At 40.8% G+C, this 20465-nt stretch overlaps 1 protein-coding gene across 1 annotated transcript in view; it reads left to right on the forward strand.

Moving 5' to 3' along the window:
• HACD3 (3-hydroxyacyl-CoA dehydratase 3) overlaps nucleotides 1-20465 on the forward strand; it is a 69536-nt gene that overhangs the window by 20365 nt on the left and 28706 nt on the right. The window contains exons 4-8 of the mRNA XM_085891302.1: nucleotides 15363-15527; nucleotides 15740-15791; nucleotides 15997-16104; nucleotides 16319-16446; nucleotides 19702-19814. Coding sequence (XP_085747428.1) covers nucleotides 15363-15527; nucleotides 15740-15791; nucleotides 15997-16104; nucleotides 16319-16446; nucleotides 19702-19814 — 566 coding nt within the window. The remainder of the gene's footprint in view (nucleotides 1-15362; nucleotides 15528-15739; nucleotides 15792-15996; nucleotides 16105-16318; nucleotides 16447-19701; nucleotides 19815-20465) is intronic.

Genomic DNA, 20465 nt, shown 5'->3' on the forward strand with positions numbered 1-20465 from the left:
CCCGCACAGATCCAGTAGCCCTGCCCCCCCCACCCCAAAACCAACATGATGAATCGATATCTATATCTATACAATATATATTTATTTATACATATATATATATATATATATATATATATATATATATATATATATATATATATATATATATATATTTATATATATATATATATATATATATATATATATATATATATATATATATATATATATATATATATATATACTCACTCATGTCGTTGAATGCCTGATCTACATACCTACGAATCGCTGTATACATCGCTTTTATAAGTGCTATAGCTTTCAAATTATGAGCTTGAAGTGATTTCATGCATTATATGAAACGATTTCCACGATCTACTCTCATGGACTAATTAAAGCATACAGTATGATCAAAATATAATTGCTGTTTTGAGGATCGGATCACGTGGACTAAATAACTGTTGAAATCTGAAAATGTTAAGAAATCGCCGGTTTATTTGCTTTTGTGGGGATGTCCCATTACCAATCGGCTTGCTATCGCTTTCCAAGCCATCCATTCCTTATCCACCGTTTTGGAGTGCTGAAGTCACTTAGCGAGTGCCCTACAGTAGATATCAGTATTAAGCGCATAGTTTGTGTCCCAATCCAGAGATCAGTTTGCTGTAAGCACGAAGAGGTACATAGACAGCACACATGGACGTGGTGTAAATGGGTAGCTTTGGGTTTGTAAAGGGTTAAAATACAGGACTGCATGCTTGGTTATGTGTGTGCAGTGCATGGAATCTGCGGGTACGCGTACCGAACTCGCACCCAGGCCTATGGTGCATATCCCCATCATGTTTGGTGCCGTGGTTGAGGTTTCAACTTTTAACCTCAGCAGCATCCTCCTTTGTCCTTTGTGTTCACGGCTGTTTCTGAAGTATTTGGTTATTTTATATCAATAGGGTGTACTTTAGAAAGGTTATACGATTTATTTCTCTTTGTGAGTTTCAAAATAAAATTAATTTGATAACACCCGATTTCCGAGCCGTTTGCCATATCAACGTGTTTTCTAAATTACAGAGCCAAATTTTTTTCCACTCGTCAGATGACGATTGGCAGCTGTTTATAAAGATTAATGTTTATGTACATACCTGAAACGTCCATAATGCAACGTTGTTTTTAAAATTTGTTTTGTTGGAATTCCTCCAAAACAAGGGTGAAAGCTACTCAAGGTTTTTGGGTTGTAGACAGTATGTACTATTGTGGTGGAAAAGAACTCAATTTCCACAAGTTGGATAAGCATACGAAAGGAGAATCTTTAATTTCGTATATACGGAGGAAGAACATTGAATGATTCACTGAAACATTCGAATGGACTTCACTGAAACAAAAGCTCAAAGCAATTCTTCTTGTATACAATTTGACATTCCAAAGAATGGGAGGGTGAGACATTTGGAAACTCAACTACAGGATTAGCTGATAAGCATTAGGCAAAAGAACTCAAAACTCCAATACGTGTCCACTTTGGCTGGAGGGTGAGAATGACACAATCATGGCAAAAGTTTGCATTGTTATCAACTCGGTCACCCTGTTTCATAGTAAGATATTCCTTTTATCAATATGTAGGTCACAAGACTTGGGTAAAGGGAAACATCACTGACAGCCAATTCGACTATAGCAGAACAATTAAATTTATAAAGTACCAGCAACAATTTTAATTGAGAATACATGTATATAATTATTTTTCTTACACATCCCCCCTTTTTTCCATATCAGGAAAAATTTGAATAATTATATTACACATGATCACCATACCCCGTTCCTTGAGGAGAAAAGATATCCATTACACAAGTACAATCAATAATCGTAGCGAGCACTCATAGGAGAAGAATGCAGGATGACAGCCATTTCAATAGTATCCCATTTAATTCAATTTGTCGGTGTGTTTCCATTTAATTCATGGCCTGTTCATGAGCAGGTGTCACAAATCGAAAAGACATGCTACCCAAGGCGAGAAGATAAGTAGGTCAGGTTGTAGATAGAGCAGCACCCAACAGGAAACACAGTGTAGGCGCTCCTTGAGCTGCAGAGAAGGTAGATCTTGGCAGGTACGAGCTTGGGCCCCACACTGGGTTGCAGATGACACTGGGTTGAAGGAGACAAAAAGGCCTCAAGATGTGACACAGAGATCCAGCCCCAGCAGAGTTTGGGGCCTCGTAGCAGCAGTTTGTGCAATCAGGTTTGATTCACCAAGCGAGCTGTGCACGTTGGAGGCAGCCACGATGGCTGCACGAGCCCCAACCGCACCATTGGACACATGTTGCAGATGACCCGCCGTATGGACCTTCAGGGCCTTCGTTGTGCATTGTGTGACCATGGCAAGTTCACGATGTATCTGCAGAACAGCAATTTGCGAGTGTGGTTGGGGACATTCCTCCAGGCAGGCACCATGCAACGGTGACATTAAGTCTTTGCCTGGCTGTGGTTTGACTTGTCCAACCTTCTCTGTAGTGGTTTTTTTTTCTTTTTTTCTCTCTAACATGCTCATCTTATCTCCTCAGGAAAGGGGTAGTGTCATGATCACGTGTTGAATGCCCAATCACCCAAATCTGGGTTTCCCCCATTGTCCATTCTTTCGGTGAAAGTTCTTCTAAAGCTTCATTAGACAAAATCCTACACTGCATAGTTCAACTGCTCTCAACACTCCGAAACAAACAAAATCAAGGTTAAGCATCTAACGTACAAAACATTTTATATCAAAATCTCACCCTTTCCTTTCCTTTTTTTCACACCTGAACGGCATGCTAAAATATTTAGAAATCTCATTTGTATGTACACTTAAAAACATTCATCTCCTTTGCTATTTCCATGTAGAAAGGGCAGCAGTATTTATCATGGTTACAATTTGCAATCAACAATTCTTTTCACCATCCTTCAAAAATTCCTTCCAGTCAAGAAAAATATTCCATCATCTGTTCAATAATTATGAAAGTTAGCTCCTTCTTCTTCAATTTTCATTCACAAGCAGTTCCAGAGCAACTGCCATTATTTATTTATTTATTTCCAGCAAACTCACCACTTCCGTGCTGATGAAAGATGATCAAGTCAGTCTTAGAAATACCTCAACTTAAGTAAACGTACAAGAAGTACCGCTTCATCAAAAATCATGCACCTGTCAAATTAATCAGAAAACAAATCAAACAGGTAATATTTTATTTGGCTTGTGGCATCATCACACTCTTTTCAATAATATAATTCTTACACTCTGATCAATTTAACATTCATTTCACATGCTAATGTCTTCTGTACTCAGCATGATTCTTGTTTATCCTTTTTGGGTTTTTTGTTTTTTTGTCTTTCCACAAAATATGGAGGCATTTACAACACATGGTACAATTCCTAATTCCATTAATTGATTTCATAATTGCAGTTGGTCGAGCCATTCTTACATTATTGTTCTGTAAATACCATGCTGATTTCCCTGATATATTGATTTTTCCCTCAGTTAACTTATGATTCCTAATATATAATATTGACCAATCTGTCAATCAATTTAATAACGTAGACCCTCTTTCAATATTATGTTTTAGTACCTCAACTTAATATATTATCTCCATTAAATTTCTTACCCTCAATTAATAAATCGATGATGTCCATTGCGACAGTGATTGATAACATTGGTCTGCATCATTTCAGAGGTCTAGGTTTTCTCAACGGTTCTTATATGTTTTGTGCATGCTGAATTTAGAAATGTATCTCATTTCACTCAACCAGGTCAAGTTTTTTGCTGTCTCAATTTTAAGGAAAAAAAAATAATCAAAATTTTTGTTTTTTTAATTAGCATTTTTAGGGCATCTCTACCGAGATGACCTAATAAAGCCAGACCAAATGTCTGTCCGTCCGTACGTCCATCCGTCCGTCAACAATTTTTCTTTCCGATCTTATTGAAACTTAGTATGTGGGTAGAGGTCGATGAGTGTTGCACAACGATATAACTTTTGTCCAGGTTCAAGGTCAGGGTCAAGGTTACGAGGTCACGTAAGTTATAAAAATCGTCATTTTCAAAACCTATCTAGTCTGCCATTCTACAAGATATTCGGCAACTGTTTATTGATTATGATAGTAAAAAATATTATCTTGTATCTAACCAGACAGATTTTTGAATTTCCATCCCGTTTAGCCGCCACGTAACCTGGAAGATGGTCAAAAACTACTCCCGGTACAAAGAAAACTTTTTACTTCTGATCTTGATGAAATTTGGTACGTGGGTAGAGGTCGATGAGTGATACCCAACGACATATTTTTTTCCGGATTCGAGATCAGGGTCAAGGTCACGAGGTCACGAAAGTGGTGAAAGTTGCCATTTTCAAAACCTACCTAGTCTGTCATTTTCGGAGATATCTGGTTCATCGATTATGATGGTAAATACAATGCCCCCGAGCGGGAGTGTTGGTCATCTCTGCCAGAAGTCGAAAGTAACTCTGTGCCAGACTGGAATAGGGGCAGTTCATAAAGTACGTACGCTCTACTTCTGGGTTTCAAAACCACCCACCCCCCTCTGTATGCAGGCTAGTGACCACCCACCCACCCCCATATGCGTCTCGTATCACATCACAATACTTGAAGATTACAACGAACTGTAGATTTATCTCAAATGCATCAGTAATTATTAACTACGGTAATACAGTAATATGGAACAATTATTGACATCCACGGATTCAACATCACGTCGAAAATGTTCCTGTGAACGGGGATATTTTTCCCCCTCGCGATGACGACAGGCTGACCTCCATTTTCTGAAACGCTTTCATGTCGTCCGACACCACTTTCATAAAGTATGTATGCAGCCGTCGTACCACCCACCCACCCCTGTTCGCAGCCCGTACGCGGGCTTTAAACCACCCACCCCCCTCATACATCGCTAATCGCTTGCAAAGCCAGCAGTTACTTATGAACTGATGTTTGTAAGTCATGACAATGCAGTCCTTAGCGGTGTAATTTACCTTTTTCTTTTAATATCACAGCACGTCATTTATGAAAATAAAAGTACAAATTGACATTCAAGACAATGTTAATGTCATAAATGAAAGTAAGTGTGCATATAAACTTGTGTTCCATTGTTTTAGTTAAATGTGACAAAAGCTTCAAATGTAATATTTGTCTCGGAGAGTTCCGGTTCTTAAGTTAATACTTTTATTTTTGTATGTACTTTATGAACGGCCCGTATGGGGAATCAGAGCGAAGTTTGAAGGGCTATAACAGGGGTGGGGAACCTCCGGCCTCCAGGCCGTATACGGCTCGCGAGACCGTTTGATCCGGCCCGCGAGGCAATTCATAATATGGAATAGGGCAAAGCCTAGAAGCGAACGTAGAATTCTTCTTACATTCGCTTCTTAAATATATCAAATTAAAGTTTTTTCGATGAAAAAATAAATATTACCTTAACATTACCTTCACAACAACAACTACACTGCCTCGAACAGGATCTTATCTGAAAAAAAAAATCCTCAACATTACCTTCACAACGACACCGCCTAGAACAGGATCTCATCTAAAAAAATACTAGAAGCGAACGTAGTATTCTTCTTTCATTCGCTTCTCACGTTACCTATAACTTGTTCACAACTGTATACGCAATTTCCGGTTACTTCGGCCTGGATTCGGGATCAGCGATCAAATAACGTAAATCACTATTAAAAATTATTTTTTGATGATGTGGGAGATATCTTTATTAAAATGAATGGAGGAAATATGCACCATGTCTGATATTATTTGGGTCTTTCACATCTCCGACGATGCCTTTATCTCCCGGCATGCATCATTCCCCATGACAAAAAACCGGAAACAAAAAATAACCAGAAGCAAAAAAAAACCGGAAGCTATTCTCTCTTGTTGTTGTTTCCTATTCTCTCATGTGCACGCATTAAGTATTAAACTCACTTTGTTCGCTAAAAATAAACAAAAACAACCTCAGAAATACAACACAAAAAGAAAACTGCAGACCGATTATTTTTTCCTAAAAAAATTAATTAAACGGACAGCTGTCATCTGTCTGTTCAACGTTCAGGGTCAGTGAATGCAGCACGTGCGTAACGTAATGTGTGATCGCGTAATCTCATGTCATCATTTCATTCAGTATATGCAAACATGGCGACTAACAAGAAAAGAAAGGTAGATGCGGAATGTCGCACTTTCCAAGAGAAATGGGCAAACGATTATTTCTTTGTGGAAGTAAAAGGCAAGCCAGTATGCCTAGTTTGTCGGGAAGCGCTCTCAGTGATGAAAAAGTCCAACCTCGAGTGTCATTACAGCTCGAAACATGCTAAACTGGACGAGTTGAAAGGACAAATGTGCTTGGATAAAGTTAACGCTCTTCGGCGGAGTTTTGGTGCTCAACAAGCAGTCTTCATAAGACCACAATCTGACCGAGACAACACTACGCATGCTAGTTTTGTGGTGAGTGAGCTAATCGTGAAGAAGCTGATGCCGCATTCAGAAGGAGAATTTGTGAAGGAGTGCCTTGTTGCCGCTGCGGAGCTGCTCGCACCGGACAAAGTAAAATTGTTCCAAAGTGTCAGTTTGTCTCGAAGAACTGTCTCAGATTGGATTACTGAAATGGCACAAGATATTGAGAAAACACTGCAGGACACCGCAAGAGATTTCCAGTTTTTCTCTCTGGCCTGCGATGAGACAACGGACAACTACCGCCCAACAACGGACAAACACCGCCCAACTAGCCATTTTTGTGCGGGGGATTACAGCTGAGTTTGATACGAGCGAGGAGTTGCTGTCTTTGCAAGCGATGCATGGCACCACCAAAGGTGAGGATTTGTTTGAGCAAGTTGTTTTGGCTATGAACAAATTCGAACTGCAATTTGACAGGTTAAGTGGCCTGGCCACGGATGGAGCCCCAGCCATGGTTGGCGCGCAAAAGGGATTGACTGCATTGGTCAAAAAAGAAATGAGTCGTCTCAGTCTCGATCCAAATGAGTTAGTTGTATGCCACTGTATCATACACCAAGAGAATCTGTGTGCACAGTCTCTGAAGCTCAAAAATGTGATGACAACTGTCGTTTCCACCATAAACGTCATCAAAAGCAGAGGGCTGAACAGCCACCAGTTCAAGGAGCTACTGAGAACTAGAGTCAGAGTACGGAGATCTGGTTTACCACTGTGAGGTGCGGCGGCTGAGTCGCGGAAATATGCTCACATGGTTTTACTCACTGAGAGAAGAAGTGAAGCAGTTCATGGAGATGAAGGGGAAACTTGTCATGGAACTCAGTGATAGCAAGTGGCTGTGTGATTTGGGCTTCATGGTGGACATTACCAAGTACCTGCCAGAGCTGAACGTCAAGCTCCAAGGTCCCAACCAGCTTCTCAGCTCTCTGCAATCAAATGTGAAATCATTTGAAGCTAAACTAAAGCTGTGGCAAGTGCAACTGGAAAGGGGAAACACTGTCCACTTTCCCACTCTGCAAGAACAAAAGCCTTCTGTGACATCTGAATATGCTGCTGAGTGTGCAAAACTCCTCCAGGCATTTGGAGAGAGGTTCCAGGACATGAAAAGTAAACAAAGGGAACTGAACATATTTGCCACGCTGTTTAATGTGGAACCAGCTGATGTGCCTGACAACCTACAACACGAAATCATTGAGCTGCAAAGCAATGACGAGCTCAAAGCTAGGTACACAACCTCCCTTTGCTCGAGTTCTACAAACTGTATGTACGTGCTGAGGATTTTCCCATTCTGAGGAGACATGCACTGAAGTTTGCATCACTGTTTGGGACGACCTACAGCTGTGAGCATTTCTTTTCAAAACTGACTCTTGCAAAGACTCTGTTCCGCTCAAGACTGACTGACCCAAACCTGCAAAACCAGCTGTGAGTAGCATCATCATCACTACCACCTGACACAAAACGCCTCGCCAAAGAGAAACAGTTCCAGCCATCGCATTCGAACTGCATATCGGTGAGCATATCGGAGCCAAATATATCGGTGAGTCCGATATATTTGTTCAATAATTTTGCATGGCCCTCGAAGGATGTTCTAAAAATCGAAATTGCCCTTGACAGGAAAAAGGTTCCTCACCCCGAAGCTACAAAAATCGGAACGAGAACAAATTTCAAAAAAATGGCTTGTGTTGTTCTAGATAATAGTCCATAGTATCTGAATCACTAATAACATTTGATCTCTCTTGATAAATGAGGGAGGAGATACGATTTGAAATCGACGATTTTCGCAACTTTGACAGCTTCGTGACGTTGACCTCGACCTTGGACGACCTTGAAAGTTATATCGTTGTGCATGTCTCATCGACCTCTATTCATTCGACTATTGGTTATTTGTCTCCACTCGGTTTGATTGTGGACAGACGGACGGACAGACTTCGAGACTGGCGTTATTAGGTCATCTCTACTGAGATGATAGAGATGACCTAAAACATTATAGAGATGACCGTCACCCCCACACGGGGGTAATTTTTAAAATTCAAAATCAGACATATTGACAGAAAATGTACAAAGTATATATAAAATGACGCACAAGTACCGTTAATGTGAAATTCAACATTAAAAAGACGAAGGAAAACAGCAACTGCTGGAGCGACTGAAGTTGGGTGTTGCCAGAAACAATGATTTATCTATATTTTTCTGAAATTGAAATGAAAGTAATTGAGAAGGCACTTTCTTCCACATTAAGTGTACTTGTGTGTCATTATATGTATAGTTTGTACATTTTCTGTCAATGTAAGTCTGATTTTGAATTTTAAAAATGCTAATTAAAAAAACAAAAATTGATTTTTTTTCCTTAAAATTGAGATAGTTGACCTTAAAATTGAGATAAAAAACTTGACCTGATTGAGTGAAATTAGATACATTTCTGAATTCAGCATGCAAAAAATATATAAGAACCGTTGAGAAAACCTTGACCTCTGAAAGAAATATTTCAAATGCAGCCCAGTGTAATATATCAATCAATCAATACAAGTTATCAATAACCAATGGTGCACCTTACTGTGATACAACCAATCATTCACATGTATCGTATCCCAAGTTATTGGTTTCAAATTGTACTGCTGTTCCAAAAGTGTGGACACTACGAGACTTGTGATAAAGGTTTTTCAATATGTAATTCCAAAACAAAACTTCATATTAATTATAACCAGAAGAAACATGATGGTTCGAATACCATTATGAATTGTAATGGAGAAAAAGATACAAAAAACACAAAAATCTTGTGCTTCCAGTGTTCTCAATGAGTTCTTTTTCTTTCTTTTTTTATGAACTGAGTCTGAAAGTAATTAACTAAGTTACCGTACACAACTTCCATTAGTTACTAACTGTTCCCCATGTTTATGCATGTGACAATAAACCCAGTGCATGCAAACATTATCACGAGTAACACTTGTTAGTCCTATTGATTATAAGAGTAAAAAAAAAAATGACCGTTTTTACAGCCATTTTTCCCTGCTGTGCAGGGGTTTGGCTTTTTGTGAGGCAATGTTTTTATGGCCGGATGCCCTTCCTGACGCCAACCCTGGTCGCCTCTTACGACACACAGGGATATGGTACACCTATTCTAACCGAGGCATACACCGGGACCAGTACACTGGCACTCATTTCGCCGACCTCGGAAGGATGACAGGCTGAGTCAACCCCCTGGTGTTAATTCAGCAGCCAACGGGGCTTGAACTCAGGACACTGGGATCCCAAGCCGCCACCCTAACCACTAAGCCAACACCAGGCTTATTGATTATAAGAGTATCCCCATCATTACCATACAGGTCAAAGGACACCGGTAATTCAAAGCTAGGTTGTTATAATTACACTAATTAAGAGAAGTAATTAAACAAGTAACATGACTATCATTGTCGTCACAGGGTGATTCTTTTTGAAGTCTTTCTCGGGCTCTGAGCTCTGCGAACTCCCCCATAGTAAGAGTTCCACATTGCTCAGCCATGACATCAAGTTGCCGAGCTGTGGACCACACTTTAGCTGCAGAGCGTCCATTTGGGAACCAGACTTGCCAACTTGGTTAAGAGATACAAAATTTCTCCAAACAGTTCATTTATACCAAATGCTAATGTTGTTTCAGCAATCTGATGAGCATCCATTTCTTTCATGTTCAATGGAGCTGAAAAATCTCAAAAAAATAATCTGTAACCAACCTTTCTCATCACTATTCGGAATTCCATCAACATTTTAAATCTCTGACATTGTCCATCTTTTTATCCACTTCTCTCTCACCAATACAGCAAAATGCTGCAATATCACATCACACATACTCTAGCCATCTATTCACTTGCTCTGACCTTTTAAATACAAATCCATTCCTTTATCAAAACAAATAAATACAGTTTAAACCTCTGTTTTTAAACAGGTGTACAAAAATTGTCTAGTAATTTGTCAAAGTTGAGTCACCATGCGACTGGCACTCCAAATTGCAGCTCAAAACACTCCGTCTATGCATGTAGCTATCTCAATAGAACCTTCACCATCTTTTCCCCAAATAATGTTTAACCTTGCTGTGAAAGCATGGAAAGACTTGAACCTTTCGTGTTAGCATCCAAGTCATGACACCTGCTGTTAGCACCCAACTGGTCCCTTTTCCCCTGATTGGCTACTCCAGATGACCATTGCGTTCAAACTCCACCTTTGGAGTGTATTATTTATCCAATTTTGCTTAAGCAACTTTATGGTCTATCATTGTGACAATAAACAAAATTGTTGTCCAATTAAGTCTGATTCATGAAATAACCTCACGAATAGAGGTTCATATAAAGCCACGAGAGATGTTTTTCTTTCTGCTATTCGTGCCTTGACCTTGGCAGACAAGCTTGCAGATCAAAAGGCTTTTTTAGTTTGCTAAGTGTGTAGCTTGTTACATGTCTTTGTCCTGTATTTTAACCCAATTTTCTTCACCACTTGATGTACCTAGTTCACAGATCATTCATTATAAGAGGAAACATTATTTCATTCACATTTGCAATGAATTTTGCCTGCCTGAATTGATCAAAGGATTACACTGGGTTGTTTGCCATTGCCTTCCCAGCAGTAGTTTGGGCAGGAATTTATCCTTAACATCCATAAACTCATGTCATCCATTAACTTTAACATTCACAGACTAATGAAGACAGCACGCCTAGTTTAACGTCCATCCAAGGGATCATGCATCATCTGTGAATTGCCCTACATGCTAAACACCAATAGGAAGTTTGGGAGGTGGTTGTGACTGCTTTAAACTTCACATTTATCTGAGAATCATCTGTGTGGTATCCTCATCCTCATCCTCATTACAAGGTACTAAAATCATCCCCAACTACTTTACAAATCACTTTAAAATCATTCCAAATCACATTCCTACATTTCGATCACATTTTAAGTACAATGGTTACAAATCAAATCCAAATTTTGGAAACATTTCTCGCATGTCACTGAGCATGGCATGTGCATTCCAACACAGTAGCCCCCACCCTCCCAACTGTGCTGTGGGTGAAACAAACACACATACTTGAGAGATGCGAGGTTTTTTATGACAACGACACTCGGTCACAGAACGAAGCCTCGCATTTTGGGGCCATTTGTGGGGCTAGGGGCATTACTTCCCCTCCCCTTTGGATCTGCATCTGAATTGAAGGGGGGGTTCAGTACCCATAGAGCTTCAACACTTGCTTCAGCGTCTATCCGAGGCACGGCACACACATTTATGTCTTTTCCTGCCGGCAAAACACAGAGATTCCAGTTTGGTGTTGGCCCGTGCAGGGAAAAAATTTGTGACCTTGCGTTGTCAAAGTGGCCAAGCCAAAGAGGCCTCTAGACTGTAATGTATGCATTTTATTATTATTATTATTATTATTATTATTATTATTAAACAGGTATTCAAATGGTACTCTACGGAGGCCATCCATTTATTATGTATGCAACGTACAGTGTTGAAAGACAAAATCATCTAGCCATTCTCAAGGCATAATGTGATTATTTAAAACTGCACCGAGACGCATGTGCACGTCATGCTTTAGTTATAATGTCACTTCTAACAATACGTTCATGTATGACATCGTGCAGTAATCTTCAGTTCCTTATCGAACTCACAATCGCTTCCAATTCAGATTTTCATCAAGATCGAATTCACACACACATCACCTCTCTATCTGGTCTTAAAACACTCTCAACGGCATCTGCCCTGCACTCCAAATAGACCGCACCGCAATGCCAGGGCTCTGTCTTTCAACACAAGCTGACATACACCCAGTTATTTGTGTCCACGCCAAAGTTGTAACAGCGTGTGAAGAGTCGGTCACCATCGTTTTTCCTCTGGAATCGTCGTGTTCACTTCGCCTCATCCAGAGTCTTCACAGTGTACGGTGACGACCAATCCTTATCTTTACTTTCCGTACTTATTCATTCCCATAAGCTTCACAGTTCACAATACACAACAGAGCACGTTTTATTCCAGTGAAATATACTGGACTCGCACACACTCCATTTCAACACTCACTTAGTACTACATGCAGATTAATGCAAATCAGTGCGCATACAAATCAGATATAAATACAAACATACATGATTGGAACAGGTTGGAACATCCAACTTATGTCCTCAACATGAAACTTAACATTCCCAATCACATAGGATTCACAAATCCGTCCAAAGAGGTAATTCCTCAATACAAAACTATAGGATTTACGAATCCGAAACACCTCCACACAATAACAATGCAACAGTTTCACAGCATGCAAACTTCCAGTGAGCACAATGAACAAACAGAAATCCAAAGAGGTACCTCAACAAACATTCATAACACTTATTTGTTCTCCCCCTTTAGGATTTGAACCTTTTTAGCAAGCAGGGCCATTAACCCTCTCTGAGTACGGCAGAGACTTCAACTCTCCATTAAAAAAGAGATCCTTGACCTCTATAAAAACATCGAATGCCCAGGGTGAACGCTGTAATCTTAAACGGTCTCCAACCGCTTAATTTTCTTCGGCCTGTCACTAAAGGTTCTCCTTTGTATACCTCTCCTATCAATGGAGTACCACGCTACCCGTTCGGCTGAGAGATGCAGCATCCGATCTGAAGTAAGAGCAAACATCTTAGTAAGTGGCCACTTGCTTGCTGTGATGCCAGAGGATGCTGTTCCCAGTCTTGCCAGGGTTTGTGGTCCCTGTTCGGGCACCAAAATTGTGGTGGAAAATAACTCGATTTCCACAACTTGGATCAGCATACCAAAGGAGAATCTTTAATTTCGTTTATATGGAGGAAGAACATTGAATGATTCACTGAAACATTCGAATGGACTTCACTGAAACAGAAGCCCAAAGCAATTCTTCTTATATACAATTTGACATTCCAAAGAATGGGAGGGGAGACATTTGGCAACTCAACTACAGGGTTAGCTGATTAGCATTAGGCAAAATAACTCAAAACTGCAATACGTGTCCACTTTGGGTGGAGGGAGAGAATTACACAATCACGACAAAAGTTTGCATTGTTATCAACCAGGTCACCCTGTTTCACAGTAAGATATTCCTTTTATCAATATGTAGGTCAAAAGACTCTTGGGTGAAGGGAAACATCACTGACAGCCAATTCGACAAGAGCACAAAAATTAAATTTATAAAGTACCAGCAACAATTTTAATTGAGAATACATGAATATAATTATTTTTCTTCCACACTGTACTCGGTAAACACACTGACACCAATCTGCCGATTTCCGAAAAAATTGCCGATATTGGCCAACCACTAATATATATTGTGTTTGTGCATGTGAGTGTGTGTGTGTTGTTCAGAAAGCATAACATATTCTTTCTGCTAACTCCCCTTCCCCCATCCCTCTCTCTCTTTGTCCCATCCTCGCTCCACCCCTCCTAATGCAGTGCAGAATCCTCCTCCCTCACTTCTCTCTCTCTCTCTCTCTCTCTCTGTCTCTATTTCCATCTCCAGACGTATCCAGAGAGTGGTTATCCCCATACGTGTCCGGACGGTGGTTGTCTGGACGGATCCTCCCCTCACGCTGCCTTTCCTTCTCCAACCCCCTCACTCCCCAACCCTTCCTCATTCCCCCACCTCTCCTCTCTCCCCTCCTTCCTTGTTCTCCCTACCTCCTTGTTCCCCTCCCCCTCTCTCCCCCCTCTTTTTCTCCCCCCCTTTTCTCCCCCCCCCTTCGTATTCCCATCAGCGAAGCGACGGGTGGTATTTGCTCATATTTAATGTAGTAGTATGCAAGGTAAACACACAAGCAATTTTATGAAGGTTGTATTTTGATACAGGCCGACGGATGCTCACACATTAGTTTATCAAATCAACAACTACCAATTGTCTTTTCTTTCTTTCCATAATGGAAAAATACTTTTTCATGATTTTGGCTGCCGTGCTTTGTCAATTTTTTTATGCAAGCGCCTCGGCTCCTGGACAAGCTGCATGGACAAAAACATGTATTCCCCATCACCACTAGATCATAATTGTGAAGTTTCACGTTGATTGATTGAGTGGTTCCAGAGAAAACATTATTTAATATATTTCTTAAATACAATATGGCTGCCAAACCGTGACCTATAATCGGGCAGCAGGTTTTCAAACTGCCAAAGGTTATGGAGAGGAGGGGAAGGTGGGGGGGCAGGGGTGGCGTGATGGACATGTATATGTAGAAAAGTTGGAAAAATACAAAAACGAGTACCAATGGCCAGGAGACGTGAAGAAGAAAAAATTAGTGTGTGTAGATGAGATCGTGGTTGTGATTGGGTGGGTTCTTAATGGAGGCGTGATGGTGAGCACATGAAAAGAGAACCTGAAAGTTTGGTTGTACATCTGTTTTATTCTTGCATATAGCTTGCCCATGAGTTGTGCTGAGAGCAAATATAAATCTTTCTGGTGATGTATGCTCCAGAGCTCAACAAATTAGTGTTTGAGTTTTTTTGTAGGTTATAGGAGCATATTGAAGATTGAAGGGACAAACTGTGAATCTATGAATGTAAAGTGAATTGCATGTTCATGAAATTACCTTCAGATCACAAGAAAGCAAAAGAAAAAGCTTCCTTTCCAGTTTGGAGCAAAGCAAAAGCTTTGCAGGGGGGTTTTCAGGCAACCTTGTGGTTGTGCTCCCAGAGGCACTGCCTATAGAGCTATGTATTCATACATCCTAATACAAAATATATTATGTATGAGCTCATAATTTGCTTGGCGAGATAGTGACTCCATATAATTGACAGCATGAGGTGCAACATGCAATTTAACTGGCAGTATTTACCGTCATGAAATTGGATGATCATGGTTAATGATTGTGACCTGTTTAAATTTGACACATTGACTTTTCCTTTTGTTTTTTTTTTATCGATGGTTCAGTAACCTGCCCTCCTTTCAAAATGCAAATGAGGGTGCTAATATATACATGTCTTCCAGATAGCTTGCCGTACACTCGCCCGTGAGGTTCTGCTAACCGTGCAGAAGGTGCAGCGTGTTTGGTGGCCTCGGCTGACAAAGCAGAAGCGAAAACCTGTGTTTCTTCGTGCGGATTTTGATCGCTGGCTTGATGAATCGGATGCTGAGAGAGAGGAGCAGCTCAAGGCATGTTCGGAAAGCAGTGATGCATAAAATGCATTCTGAGCTTAATGATTGTCCCATAGATGTACAACTGTACAATTGTAGTGGGGTTGGTGCAACCTGCATAGATTTTTTTGACATTTTAGTTTTGGGGGTTTGGTAAAATGCATTATATTATGACTTTTTACTGGTTGTGATGAAACTTTAGACCATATATGCTCTTTCCCTGCCCACAGGAGGAAGAGAACATCAACAAGCTGTTGATTGAGTCAAGAAAACAAAGTAAACGTAAGATGTAACATATTTGCACCATCGTTCATGCAATGCTGAGTATGAATGTAATAAACATTGGCATGAGGCAGTGTGACACACTGGCAGAGGTGTATTTCACCCTGCGAGTTGATCTTGCAAACATTTGTATTTGTCTTCCATTTTACGCTTTGGATTGTTTTATGTAAAGGTGTCTGTTCTGCTTGTTTCCTGTTGATTTCAGCTCTGGACAACATCAAGCGCTGTTACCTGTTCCTCTACAACTTGGTGCAATTCCTTTTCTTCCTGCATGTCTTTGGCTCACTGTCAAAATCCTTCCTGCTCAACAACGGTTGGTGGCTTTGCTCATTTTTGTGCTACGTCACCCGAGTAGACGTAATATTCGCTTGTGAAGTTTCAAGGCGTTGTCTCTTATTGTCAGGCTCCACTGTTATCAAAGGACCTTGTTTTACGACAGGTGTAGCATACATTGTCCTCTGCTTTATGAATGCCTTTCCCAAGGTTTAAATGTTATACATTCTGCCTCTTCCTCATCGCCCCTCCAGGTTTGACCCCTGGTCTACTAGAGAGCACAGGCCAGACAATTCGCTTATGCCAATTGCTGGCATTCCTGGAGATTCTGCACTCGGCAGTTGGTTTTGTCCGTTCCCCCATACTTCCTACACTTTTTCAGGTATGGTAAAGGTTCAGTGGTATATTAACACCTCTCATTTATAATTTGGGTTCACCATAGTTAATATCTTTTATGAGCCTCAAATGTTGAGTAACAGTGTTTTATAAAGTTTTTAAAATGGATTGGCATTATTTTCTAAATGAGATACTTTTAAAGTGAAACAAAAGCAGCAAGATAAAGAGCAATCAGAGATTGCAGACCCTCGCCAGGACCTGTTTTGAGTGTTGTATTTTGTGTGCTGGTGTGTTACGTAATTAATGAGATGTAATTTGAACTGCCACTTTATAACTGCTGGCAGTGATGACTGGGTACCAAGATGTCCCGTTTTGATGCAACTCCGCTTTGATCGGACACTTGACCCTGACCCATGAAAAATATTTTTTATTTATTTTTTATTATTCATTATTACATTGAATTTAGAATGGGATGAAAATAAATTCAATTCAAATCAAATGGAAGACCAAATAGGGACAGTCCTGCATTGGAATAATCAGAAGGAACCAAAACAAGCAAAAAGCAAAGATGATGTCATCAGGAGGAACCTGGATCAGATTCGCATTTCAGTTGCTCCTTTACACCAAAGATTTTACACGAGCAGTCAGACTTTACACCAAAGAGGTCAACGATTGACCGTATCCTTGCTCTTCAGGTCCTCACCGAAAGCAAACGAGAGTATCGGCAGGGGCTGCTTGCAGCTTATGTTGATCTCGGTAAAGCATTTGATTCATTGAATTGGGATGCCCTCTGGGGGATTCTTGGTCTTCGTGGGGTGCCACCAAAACTGGTCGATCTGATCTCTGAACTATACTCTGGTACTGAGAGTGCTGTGAGATGTGGTGGTACCATCTCTGACTTATTTCCAGTTGTTGCTGGAGTTCGTCAGGGGTGTGTACTGACCCCCACACTTTTCAGCACTTGTATGGACTGGATTCTGGGGAGGATGTCGGAGAGATCAAGCTGTGGTGCATCATTTGGGAATGTCAAGATCTCTGATTTTGATTTCGCAGATAATGCAGTCATCTTTGCAGAGACTTTAGAAATCATTTTGGAGGCCCTTGAGGTGCTGAATGAGGAGATGGAACCACTGGGATTACGGGTTTCCTGGGTCAAAACTAAGATCCAGGCTTTCAATGACATCTTGGATCCTGCTGTCCTTTGTGTGCCTGTTTGTGGTGAGGATGTTGAGGTCGTGGAGAGATTCACTTTCCTTGGCAGTGATATTCATGTCTCTGCTGGCTGTAAGCCAGAGGTCAACAGACGTCTAGGTCGGGCCTGGGGAGTCATGGATTTACTGGATAATGGGGTGTGGCGCTGCCAGTACCTGTGCAGGAGGACGAAAGTCCAAGTCTTCAGGTCATTGGTGCTTCCGTGTTGCTCTATGGATGTGAGACTTGGACTCTGACCAGGGATCTGAGACGGAGATTTAATTCCTTTCGTACCATGTCTCTTCGGAGAATTCTTGGCTATCGCTGGTCAGACTTTGTGTCCAACGAGCGGTTGCCGAGAGAGACTCAAATGAGATTTGTTACCTGCATCGGCTGCGACTGTATGGACATGTGGTTCGTTTTCCTGATGGTGATCCTGTTCATCAGATTCTCTCAGCGAGGGAGTCTCATGAGTGGAGGAGGCCAATGGGCCGACCACGTGCCTCGTGGTTGCAACAGGTTGATCGGCATCTCAAGAAGATGGGGATGGACCAGGCACCTGTCTGGAGGATGGCCAAGCGGAGGCCCCTGGAGTACTGGTGGAAAGTGCAAGCAGCGACGCACTGCCCTGGCGCCTGCTCCCATACATGACCTGACCTCCTCTACCCTCAAACCCATCTAGGCACAGCCAAGTGAGCATTATTCAAAAAAAATATCAGCAAAAAAAGAACCCAGATCAAAAAATTAAATAATTCTGGCTACCAGACCAAATGTCCAATCAAGTTGAACTTTAAAACATGTATTCCCCATCACCACGAGATCATAATTGTGAAGTTTCACTTTGATTGATTGAGCCGTTCTAGAGAAAACATTATTTAATATATTTCTTAAATCCAAAAGGGCTGCCAAACCATGACCTATCAATTATTCCTTAGTAAACTTGTACACCCTGTTGTATATATCCATTATGACGTTCTTTAAGACAGCAAATTCCTGTTTGGAATTATTTTCAATTTTGTTTGACTGCCAGATAGGCCAACAGAGTAAACATATTATCTCATTCTTGTTTGCACATGTGCGGTCGGGACGAATTCCGAGCCAAAGTGCGTTAAAGCGAAAAACTTGTCTTCCTATTCATGTTCCGATTATTATTCAAAATATAACATTCCACTTAAATAAGTTGTTCCTCGATCATACACTGATCATTCAGACGGACGGACGGACATGAACCAATTGCTTAACCACACTTTTCGCTTCGCTTGCATGGGGTAAAAATGAGACTTGCTAGATTTGATCATGATCAACTTCTATTTATTTTGACTTTATCTCCTTGTGTGGAAAAAAACACAACTTCAGTGAATTTCCCAGAAACAGATGTTTCAGCCACTTTCATATAAAATGGCGGTCTTTCCCATTGTTCTCAATCAGTGTATACTCAGCGTACAAGTCTTGTATGAATAAGTTGATGAAATTATAATGTAAAGAATGAAGAGAGCACATATGCAAACATGACATTTACAACAATCACAAAAGGTGGTGGTGGGGTGGCGGGGTCTCCAATTCCCACCGTGTGCATGTTTCAATACATCCTGAGGTTGTAATCGGAGTTAGGCAGTAGAATTAGTACAGTTTACATTGATGAACACAAGTAAATGTCCGTGCCTTTCTCTGATGTGTCGGCCATCTATCCCAAGCTTCATTTTGGATGATCTTCATGATCTTTGCCAAGGACATTGTGCCTTTCTGTCACCAAAACTGCTGTGGACGAATGTTCAAAGGTCCAAGTTAATGACACCGAGATTAAATGAAGTTTAATTTGTGAGTTACTTGTGCTCTTTCATGTGACAGTAAGTGAAATATTGGATTGTTAGTTTGTGGTGTGTGCACACATTTTTAATGCAAAAATATTTGAACACTTCTTGCTGTTTTTTCTTAATTGTTTATGGCCTTGTCAACCAATCTTTGTTCCATTATTATCTAACTTTGACTAATTAAAGTTCAGATATATTTGTTTGTTGGAGAATTTCTATTGTTTCACTTTGTTTGTTGATTATTGTCGTTGTACACCAAAGATGGACAATGTGGTGGCATTTGTTCATGTGCATTGTAGGTGCTTGGCCGAGCTTTTGTCTTCTTTTTGGTTATTGATGGTCAAGAAGAACTGCAAAACCCTTGGAGCGCTTTGGTCGTGTATTACATCTGGAGTGCAATTGAGATATTTCGGTGAGTTTTTTGTTCTTTGCCAATTTCAATTATTTGGAGCTTGCTTGGCCTTTTGTACTTTCTTTCTTACTTTTTATTATACGCCTGATATATATATATATATATATATATATATATATATATATATATATATATATATATATATATATATATATATATATGTGTATATATATATATGTGTGTATGTATATATATATATGTATATATATATATTGTTGCAGTCTTCGCGCCCGCCGGCGTGCGACGGCCACGTAACTCGAATCGCGGCACGTCGCCCACCGGACGGACAATCCAGTCGTGACCCTCTCGGACTAACGCCGGGAACCAGTCACGGGTGGACCTTTCGGTCTCACCGCGATCGAGCCAATCAGCCCCCGCGTGGGATAGGGTTGCTCGCCAAATTCGAACTACCTAAGTACCCACGCGGAGGGTAGACCGGGCGATCGCACCTCGCCGCAGGTCGACTTCGGACACGGGCCACTTAAGCGACCCGTTCCGTACTATCAGAATAACCGAGCGGTGTTATCGTCGACCTCGACGGTTCGATTAATTATCGGGCGTATTCAGCCCACTACCAACCCTTTACGTGAAGCAAGATGAGGGTTCAATGGGGGAAAAGACGAAGCGAAGCGGGAGAACAGTTCAACAATA

This window comes from Eptatretus burgeri, chromosome 8 (assembly GCF_056783735.1).
Source record: "Eptatretus burgeri isolate ZD-2024b chromosome 8, Ebu_testis_v1, whole genome shotgun sequence".
Taxonomy (NCBI): Eukaryota; Metazoa; Chordata; class Myxini; order Myxiniformes; family Myxinidae; genus Eptatretus; species Eptatretus burgeri.